Source organism: Anomaloglossus baeobatrachus, chromosome 4 (assembly GCF_048569485.1).
Source record: "Anomaloglossus baeobatrachus isolate aAnoBae1 chromosome 4, aAnoBae1.hap1, whole genome shotgun sequence".
In the NCBI taxonomy this organism is placed as follows: Eukaryota; Metazoa; Chordata; class Amphibia; order Anura; family Aromobatidae; genus Anomaloglossus; species Anomaloglossus baeobatrachus.
Window position 1 is genome coordinate 230,465,879 of NC_134356.1, and position 10,754 is coordinate 230,476,632.

A 10,754-nucleotide genomic window follows, 5' to 3' on the forward strand; every position below is an offset into this window, starting at 1 on the left:
ATGTCCGGGATTGGCATCTGCACCGTCGCAGCTACAGCCACAAACTTTTGCACACTCACATGTCTGGACCCCGACAGCGTCATCGGCTATGTTTTGAGGGGAAATTTTAACCCCGCGCTTTACAGTTATTCGCCAAAAAACCTGCCTCCATTAAAGCAAATGGAGCTGGGAGCCACAGTGCAGCCAGAACTTCAGACGAATGCGCAGCCACGCCCTTATATGGAATGTTGGCATGTCACAATGCAGCCAGGTAAAGAGACAGACACAGAAAGGGAAAGAGGCAGACACAGACAGGGTAAGAAACAGACATAGACAGGGTAAGAGACAGACACAAAGAGACAGACACAGACGGACTGACAGGGAAAGAGAGAGACAGGTAAAGAGACAGACACAGGGAAACAGACAGACCGGAAAAGAGAGGGAAAGAGACAGACAGGGAGAGAGAGGGAAAGAGACGGACAGGCAAAGAGACGGACAGGCAAAGAGACGGACAGGGAAAGAGATGGACAGATATATACAGAGGGGGAGACAGACATTATAATTACATTTATATCTATTTGTTTTGTGGTTTTTGTGTGCAGAATACATTTTTGTTAATACATTCTATTTTCTTAACAGCAGTTAATAACCCGGGCAAAGCCGGGTAGTACAGCTAGTATCATGATATATCCTGATAAATAGAAGGCTTGATTTCTCCCGTAGTTTCCCACTACTTTTGGGGAGACCTGTCAATCACACTGCAGCTATCTCGCATGCATACATTCATAATGCTGGGTGCAGTACAGGAGTGGAGTAATGAGATGACATATTGATCATTGATCTGAGTGCTTTCCTCTTTGTTTTTCTATCTTTGCAGAGAAAACCTGAGGCCTGTAGTGGAAGAAGATGAAAGAGAAAGGCAGTTCTGATCTGTTAGCCACTTTACTGGAGAGAATCCTTTCAAAGTGTTTTACTAGAGCTGTATGTTTTCACTATTTGTAATATTTTGTAAATCTCCAAATGTTTATTTTTTCATTCTGCTTCTAATTGTATAGAGATACATATAATCTAAATATATGATGACAGTATATACTTTTTCATGTTCTATTATAAATGTTAGTGATCTGTTCTCAGGTGGGACAACGTGGTACATTTTCTAAGTGAAAACTGCCTTTCTGCTTCCATTTTTTTTTTTACCACTTACATATATTTGTATCTAGTTTTTAAGCAATAAAATGGTGCAAAGGGATGGGAGGGATCTCATAGTGCAATACGGTAGGCACATAGCACTTCCCCTGAATCTAGGGGTAGCCTGACAGTTTTCCATTGAAGAATAACTCTTGATTTACAAGGTGTTGCGTCAGAATCCTTTATTTTCTTCCTTACAAGCTATGTTTACATTACATTGTGTATGTCTATTGCACTTTGACACTGATATATATATAATACACACATGTGGGTATATATATATATCTATAATGTATATGCTTGAAAAATTAGCTAAAAATCTTGGTAAGTGACAAGATAGCTGTACTATTAACCTTGCCATTTTTGGATATGATATCACAAGTGTATGTGTATATAACACATACAGTATATCACAAGTGAGTACACCCCTCACATATTTGTAAATATTTTATTATATCTTTTCATGGGACAATGGTGAAGATATGACACTTTCATACAATGTAAAGTAGTCAGTGTACATCTGTATAACAGTATAAATTTGGTGTGCACTCTAAATAACTCAACACACAGCCATTAACTTCAAATTAACCCCTTCATGACCCATGATGTACATGTGCGTCATGGATCGTGAGAGGTTAATCCCCGCGGATCCATGCACATATCAGTAGATTTCAACAGCTGACGTGCCTGCTAGTCGCAAATGGAATCGCTTCCACCCGCGACTATTAAACCCTTACATCTCGCTGTCAAAATCTGACAGCGAGATGTCTATGCGCGCCGCTATTACCCAGACAGATCCGAAGTCACATGACGTGATCACGTGACGTCCGGTGGTTGCCATGGTAGCACAGGGTCATGTGATGACGCCTGTAGCTATCATGAGTCACTTTCTCTCAATGCCAGTATAGCGTCGCCATTGAGAGTAAAGCAGCATATCTGCAGATATCAGCTGTGTAGCTGTGATCTGGAGAAATGGAAGAGTGATCAGATTGCTGATCCATCTAGTCCCCTAAGGGACCTAGTAAAATAAAAAAAAGTTAAAAAAAAAAAAAGTTTTAAAAAATAAAAAAACCTAAAAGTTCAAATCACCCCCCATTCGCCCCATTGAAAATTAAAGGGTTAAAAAAATATACACACATTTGGTATCGCCTCTTTCAGAAATGCCCGATCTATCAAAATATAAAATCAATTAATCTGATCGGTAAATGGTGTAGCGCCAAAAAATTTCCAACCCCCAACCAATTTTGCACAAAATGCAATAACAGGCGATCAAAACGTAGCATCCGTGCAAAAATGGTACCATTAAAAACGTCAGCTCGAGACGCAAAAAATAAGTAGTCACTGAGCCATAGATCCCAAAAAATGAGAACGCTATGGGTTTTGGAAAATAGTGCAAAACATATCCCACTGTTTTTGGACAAACGTGTGAATTTTTTTTAACCCCCTTAGATAAAAGTAAACCTATACATGTTTGGTGTCTACAAACTCGCACCGACCTCAGGCATCACACTGACATGTTAGTTTTACCATATAGTGAACATGATGAATAAAATATCCCAAAAACTATTGTGCTCGCACTTTTTTTTTTTGTAGTTTTTCCACACTTGAAATTTTTTTGCCATTTTCCAGGACACTATATGGCAAAAAGTTTCCACCATCCATCCATCCATCCATCCATCAGATTCCACCTTTAATTTTCCAAAGAGTCTGTGAAGAATGAAAAGTGGAATCTGATTGGCTACTAAGGGCAACTGAGTCAGTTTCACTTTACTGCATGTTTGATAACCCTATTACACATACTGTCCACCTACTTTTGGACCACCCTGTATATATTTATTGTTTTTACTTGTGATACAATGTGCAAAAACATCTTAAGGTTAATATTTCAGCTATTTTTTCAGGCCATTTTGATTTGAGCATTGGATTCTGCTGTATAGAGCAGCCAGTAGTCTACATATGCATTTTAAGGCCATCTTGGATAAATAAAGTATATTCCTACAGTATCCCAGCTCTATGTAGATGGCACTAACAGCTCAGTAAATAAACATATTGTGGTACTTAACTTCCATTGTATATGAGTTTAAAGGGATGTGGATGAAACAAGTGACATCATCCACAATGCTGGGCAAAATCTCACGCCTGCGCAGAGAACTCACTGATTCGCGCAGACGCACCTGTTTTTGGCTTTGCCCACAATAGGGCAGAGTGAAGTGCGCCTGTGTGAGCTGGGAATATGTCTGTACAGGCGCAAGAGTTTTCCCGCCTACGTGGATGGCATCCGAAGCATCATCCACATCAATCAGCACAGGAGGAGGGCAAAAAGAGGGACAGGAGGCACAGATTAGAACGCCCGTCGGACCAGACCAGACAATTTACGTACAGGGCAGGAGATTTTATAAAGGTATTTTTGGGGGCTACAGGGGGTCAGGGGGTAATGTGGACTTTTTTATAGAATGCAGCACAGGTGATGCTTAAGGTGCTATCTTTAGGCCAAAATCTGGTGACATGTTCTCTTTAAGCTGCAGAACAGATCCTAGCTCGGACTACAATGTCAGGCGCTCAGCAGTCCTGCCCCCGCCCCCTCTGCTGATTGACACCTCACTGTCAATGTGCAGTTTCTATAGGCGAGCCTGATGTTTGTAGGGGCAGCTCTCCCAGCTCTGTTTCATTGCTAAATGTAAAAATGCTGATTGTGTCAGAATGGCTACACTAAGTAATCTAAGTGATACATCATTGGATTCAGGATCTCTTTGTCTACATCATGCTGCTCTCAGATGAGGTAGCAAAAACCTGCTAACAAATTCCTTTTAAATGAGAGACACTGTTGGGCATTTTCACACAAGGCTAATGGCTTGTAAATTCTGCAACTTTTGCAAAAAAAAAAAAAAAGGCAACATTAGAATTGAAATCACCATGTACAAACTTACAGATAAATAGCCATGCAAGCCTGAGACTGAGCTCACATGTCCATTAATCTTCCTTTTAGATGCTGTAGAGTTGTTAAATAACTGATTTCTGACCGATCCGTTTATTTTTTAACATTGGAGTCTACGGAAAATGAATCCATTAACAGATTGCTATTTATCTTCCATCTGAAATGGATCCTGTAAAAAAAAAAAGAAAAAAAACAACCCAAAAAACGGATCTGTTACAAATAAAAGTAAAACGATGGCTAATTAGCAATCAGTTTACGGATCCGTTCTCCATAGACTCCAATTTAAAAAAAAAATATAACAAAACAACGTCAGACATCAGTTATTTAATAGAGATGATCGAATACCTCAATTATTCGGCTTCGCGAATATTTTCCGAATAGGTTGCCGCTATTCGAATATTCGATGCGCAATGTAAGTCTATGGGAAGCCCGAATAGTTCCAAATAATTGTTCTTCGGGTTTCCCATACACTTACATTGCGCATCGAATATTCACGAATAGTCAAATAGCGGCGACCTATTTGGAAAATATTCGCGAAGCCGAATAATTGAGGTATTCGATCATCTCTTATTTAACAATTGCCAAAAAAGTTTGTTTCCTAAACTTTTTTTTTTTTTTACCAACGGATCTCTTACTGCTCTACCGGGTGATTACAGGACATGTAAACGCAGCCTGAAATATCCTGCTCCTTAGCTGTAAAATGTCACACTGTTGTCACTTACTGACCGCAAGCAGAAATCTTCAAAACTGAAGGAAGCGTTACACAAATCTATTATAAGGTTTTTTTGGAAGTGTATTTACATGGCTGAATATTGCTAGATAAGTTATAGGTCCTTTTGTTTCATTGTGGTGCAATAATGATGCAGTATTTTGTGATTATATGGTATTGGCTTATACTATAGGTCAGCTAATTAATGCTTAGGTAGACACAGTATTTAGCATATGGTTACATAGAATTCATGTGACGTTTCTGTAGGTTGTGGGGGAACCACCATTTGGAATCTTTTTGACTTCAGGTTGTCCATTACTCAGATAACCTCTTCTCAATTGCTATAATCCCCCGTATAAAATACCAACCTATATTCCCGGTGCCTGCACTGTTCCTGAGAGGTTGGCGCCTGGTCTACCAGGGTTTGCGTGATGATATGCCACGTGAGCCCTGCAGTCAATCAGCAGACACTTCCCTTTTGACAAAACTGACACCCGGAAGCTACTGCTGAATGTCAATTATGGCCGATGGAAGTGAGTGGCCATGCAAAGGGGTTGTCCGTATAGTGGACGACCTTTTTAAATCACATTTTGACCTACTATGCATTGCATACTATTGTTTTCATGTCACTATTCACTTTCTATAGGTAACGGGCTCCTAGAGAGATGTGCTGCTGCCACCCACCATTGTGCCAGATTGGCAACAACCCCATACGCCAAACCTTTATGACTCATTATGGGCCCAACTCATCAGTGCAATTGCACCTTTTTTTTATCTATTTTTTTTGCCTGTTTTTCATTTGTGCCTTTATTGTAATTTGGTTTTGTGCCTCTTTTAAATTCTGTGTTCTCCTGTTTTTTAGGTTTTTGTTTTGTTTTTAGTATCCATTTTGGTTGATGGTGTTTTGAGATGTTTTTGGCTGCTTTATTAACTGCGACTTTCTGAAATCCATAAACCATGTGTGCCATTTTGAAGAATTTGCAGCAAAAAACGTGAACTAATCCCATAAGCCAAAAAATGAAAAGTGATCTAAAGATATGACAAATGATGAACCTGGCCCTATATGTTTTTGTTTAATGAAATTTGTAGTAACATCAATGCAGGTCACATTTTGCTAAATGCCGGTGGTTGCTAACAAAGGAGTGATGATTAAGAATATATAAGTAGTTGAGCTTTACAAGTATAGTGCAAATTTGTCAGCCATACTGGCCACCACATAGGAATGATACAATGGGGGCCATGGTTCCTGTACAATTGTGTCCACCAGGGGTTTGGAGAACTTGCTCATGCAACAATAGGTTGTCTCCAAGTGAAATTTCTGATAGGTCACACAAAACATTTTGTATGGGCCGCTATCATCTGTCTTGTTAATTATGTTCATATGTATGGGCAGTTTATGGAAAACTGCATCGCCATATGGGTGGGTTAGGAGTATTGGAGCCATTGTTTCTGTACTCTGAATTCATGCTGGGCCTTTGGATATCCTCAAAACCACCTATTCCTGTATCTGTTACACGGAACTTTGAACCCAAGAAAAAAAAAAAGTTGGGGTTCTTTACATTGTTGGGAAATATACTACAGAAACCTGCCAAGTCTCACAAGTCCTTGTTACTATTCACTTAAAGGGACTTGGGCTGCACGTCTGCTCTATATGTCACTCTGTGTGACTGCAGACTTGTGGATCCTCACATCGTACGGCCTGTGCGTCATAAGGATTTTTTGGCGCCAGGCACATAACTGCAAATATGTGATTCACGTACATGCGGACATGTGCAGACTAGATTGGTGCAGCCTCGCTCAATACAAGAGTATTGAGCAAAGCCGGATGCAGTCTAATCTGAATGTTGCCGGTAGTATGGAAATCTCATACTTGCGGTCACATGACTGCCTACTAACGGCATCCTAGCGCGCAAGGTGAGGCTTTACAAATCTGCAGTCACATAAACTGACCGCAGACTTGGACTAAGGCCTGACAACCCCTTCAAAGGATACAATATCGCTTGTGAGGTGCTGGGCCAATTCATGACGTTAGTGGATTTCTCCAACTTTCACTTTCTTATTTAAAATTGGTTGCAAATCCTATTTTTTTTTTTCCTTTTTGTGAAGTAGCAGTTAACTTTTCTGTCCTACTCTTTATTTAGATGTGGTCAGCATGTGACAACTGAAACCACAGTGACTACTGGCGTCACATGCCGGGGATTATGTGGCCACAGACCAATCATAGTGCCATCATTGACCCTGCCATGTGAACATCAGACCTCTACCACGGTGCAAATAATCTATTGCTAACGTCTTAGTTTCAGATAACACCGAACACCACCAGAGGTTTTGTGCTCCCCTGTTTTGATGGGTCAGAGTACAAAAGGGACCGACATCATATTTAGCAGGTGGTTTCATATATATAATATAATATAATATATATAAAAATATACATACCCATATTCTATCATGTAATCTTCTCTTGCAGTGGTAGAGCCTAGAAGCCGATGGCACCAAAAGAGCTTATTTTATTGATGTGCCTATATTCAGAACAATAAAGGGATTATTTTTTGTATTTTGCAGGCTTTTGTGAATTATAGCTACACACTAATGTAACCGTGCCACTATAGGGGGGGGCTGTCAGTATGACTTCACATCCAACGTTTGGGTGACATGTTGGCTCTAGCATTTTTAAGACATTAATGAGATCTTCAGCCTTTTTAGCACTTGACTCCTGGGCAGTATTTCAGTCTGTGGAGTTGGCACTGAACACCCTATGGCAAATCTTAGCTGCAATAAGAATAGTTCAATACAGTTTATACAATGATAAGAAATATTTTATATAAGTATATAGCGGACAAACCCAATATTTATATTGGCTATTGAAAGTTTTATTTTTGCTTCTAGATACTCAACATTTATAACTTGTATAGTAATGTACTTGTTTTCCAGAAATGGGAGACCGCTCAAAATTAAATACTATGGCTGATATTAGAGAAAGTGTACAGGTTAGTAGTCCGATATCTGTCCTGAGAAATCTGTGGATAGGATAAGAGTAAGGACCTGATCTGGTGTTACCAGTGTGCACCATTCCCATGTTGGTGTGCACCCATCTCATGAAGGTGTGTACCGTTCCATTGAAGGTGTGCACCACTCCCATGCCGGTGTGCACCGTTCCCTTGAAGGTGTGCACCACTCCCATGCCAGTGAGCTCCGGTCTCTTGAAGGTGTGCACCTTTCTCATGCTGGTGAGCACCGTTCTCTTGCCAGTGTCCCATGCTACCAAGTTGTACTCTTGTTGCTGGTGTGACATTTAAAGTGGCTTAGCGTTGACAGTACTGTCGCTGCCTGCCTTGTACTGACTCCGATTGTGAATTGTGTGGTGCAAGCCTTTCTCGTGCCTCTAAGTATTTGTGTGTAATGCTGCCTTTTCTCTAGTCGTAAATGCAAGTTCAATGTAACATGGTTATGAGCCTTTTATCCACCAATGTTTACAGATCGCTCCAACTCCTTGTTCCTGCGTCCTCCATTAGATTCAAGCTGGCTTTGCACTAATCTCATTATTGACCTCATGCATGTGGCTTTATGTTGCAGCACTTTACAAAATAGTTGTCCGACATCTATCCATATGCAATGAATAAAAGCTGTCGTTCTAAGTAGAAATAGTGTCATCAAGACCACCGGGTGCGAGCCCAATGTGCAAATATCAGGGGTTAATGGGTGCAGAGTTGTACAAACAGGGACAATCTGCTTCTGCAAAGCATGCATATTGCAATATTGGCATGCAGAATATTGAGGTATCAAATGGAAAAACCTATTTCCCACAGTGCTGCTTCTACATGGTAAAAGTTTTTGTTGTTTCTCAATGTAACCATATAAGTGATATATTAGTAAATATGATATATATTTTGTGCCGTCATGGATTTTGTATACAAATTATATTGATGTTAAAAATGCATTTTTATATATATATAGACAGTATATCAAATATATATATATCAAGAGATATTGAATGGGATTTAGTTGCTTGGAAGACGAGCAGTGTTTAGTTTAGACTTGCGTGTCACAATCTGAATACCCTTAGGCTAAATATGAACTACAGGCCTTGGAGTTTAGGGGGATTCCAAGCTGCCTGGACCCCACAAAGCTTAGAGAAGTGACTGCGAAGTATCGTTTTTCAGCCTTTTGGAACATCATTGTGAATGCTATGATTAGCATAGTATAACATATGCCAAAGCTGCTCACTGATGGGAAAACCCCTCTAAAGGATTTGGGGGGTCCTAGAGCATTAAGTCAAATTTTCACAAGAAACATATTCTGTACCAGGACTCGACTCAGAAAGCATTGCAAAATAGCGAATGCTGATTTGAAAGGAGCTCTTAACCCCTTTGCTCTAGAACCTTACAGAGTCTCCGCTTATGGACCCCCACCAATGCTTTTTTTTTTTCTTCTAATGGAACTCATTGATATATTATAGGATAAAGTTGAATTATTCTTTAGAGGGGTTATCCAAATTTAAAGCGCACCAATCACCAGCATTTTCCTATATAAACTAAAGCCAGTGCTATACTGGCACTATCAGGCTGATTATACATACCTTTAGTTGACAGCTAGGATGTATAGGTTTTTAAACACAAGCAAGTAAAGTTTGGCCTCAGCCAACAGAAAAATAATGTTGGCTGAGCATGCCCCGCCCCTTCTGGTCACATGGGTATGACATCAGCAAGGTCCTTTGAGCCACTTTGATTTAACCACAACCATTAGTAAAACGCTTCTATAATGGAATTCGCATAAATAAAAGATAGGGGGAGGAACAAAAGGCAGGGGGGCAGGAAGCACTATCAAACCCCACCCCCAGCTATTAGCTGCTGCAGCTGCTGTCAATCAAAAAGCTGTACATTGTTCAAACGTTACTTGCTTGTGTTTCAAAAACTATACACCGAGCTGACAACTAAAGGTATACATAGAATCAGCCTGATAGTGCCAGTATAGCACTGGCTTTAGGTTATATAGGAAAATCCTGGTGATTGGTGCACTTTAACAGTGACTGTAGCAATCTAGTGAGCGCCGCATTCCCTTCTTTACCAGGCACAGCTCTATAGTTTTATTATGGCCTGTGCCTGTTATTACAATTTTATTATGTCATTGTCCCATCAAAGTGAGCAGGCGCACAGCGCTATTGTCTTCTAAAACAGTAGGCTATCAGGGATTCCAAAATTTGGTCTCTTGGGAGTTGACCATGGCAGATGCCCATACCTTTGCAAATCCAACCAAATTGTAGAGTCCTTGAATCTTATAATAACAAATAATAATAAGCTTAATTTTTTTTTTGTTTTGTATATCCAGGTATTTCCATGGTCTACACTAAGACAATCACTGCTTTTTCTGTATATTGCCTTATCTGCATGCTTTAATATACAAGGATCTAGTTTGCTTTTGCTCTGTGGCACTTTTTTTTTTTAATAAATTATGATTTGTTTTGCCAAACTGGTGAATATTTTGTATTCATTCTGTTTTCCCATTTGTTTTTTTTGACCAAAATGCGCTTTGCCTATATTAAAATGTATTTGTCCTTTTACCTGTTTACAGTAAATTGAACTTTTGCTTGAACATTGAAACTTTGTTATAAATGAATGAAATAAACTCGCATTATATTGTTCAAGATTGTCATTATTGACTATTTAACTCATCATATGAAACTGAAGAAATATTTCATTAGGGAGAAACAGTGGGTGGCAGATAGTTTTTGATTTAGCAATAGCCTATTTGTTTCCTTTTTTTTTTTTTATAATTAACTGCATACATTTGTGTTGCCCATAACAATTTATATTTACAAGAGCCATAGCCTACTGATAAAGTACAAAGGCTTCCAAGCTTTCATTCTCAACACATCTGTGCTTGGCATTTTGGAAGCCGCCGGCAGGTAGGTACCTGCCTCTGAGGTTGGGCTCTCAGCGGTATTAA

The 10,754-nt window shown here is 39.6% G+C and overlaps 1 protein-coding gene across 2 annotated transcripts in view; it reads left to right on the plus strand.

The window, feature by feature from the left end:
* The window catches only part of HCFC2 (host cell factor C2), an 83,259-nt gene extending 72,827 nt beyond the window's left edge, over positions 1-10,432 (plus strand). For both annotated transcript variants that reach the window (XM_075344727.1, XM_075344728.1), the window contains one exon: positions 857-10,432. In XM_075344727.1, coding sequence (XP_075200842.1) covers positions 857-867 — 11 coding nt within the window. In that variant the 3' untranslated portion in view covers positions 868-10,432. The remainder of the gene's footprint in view (positions 1-856) is intronic.
* Positions 10,433-10,754: the final 322 nt, after the last annotated feature.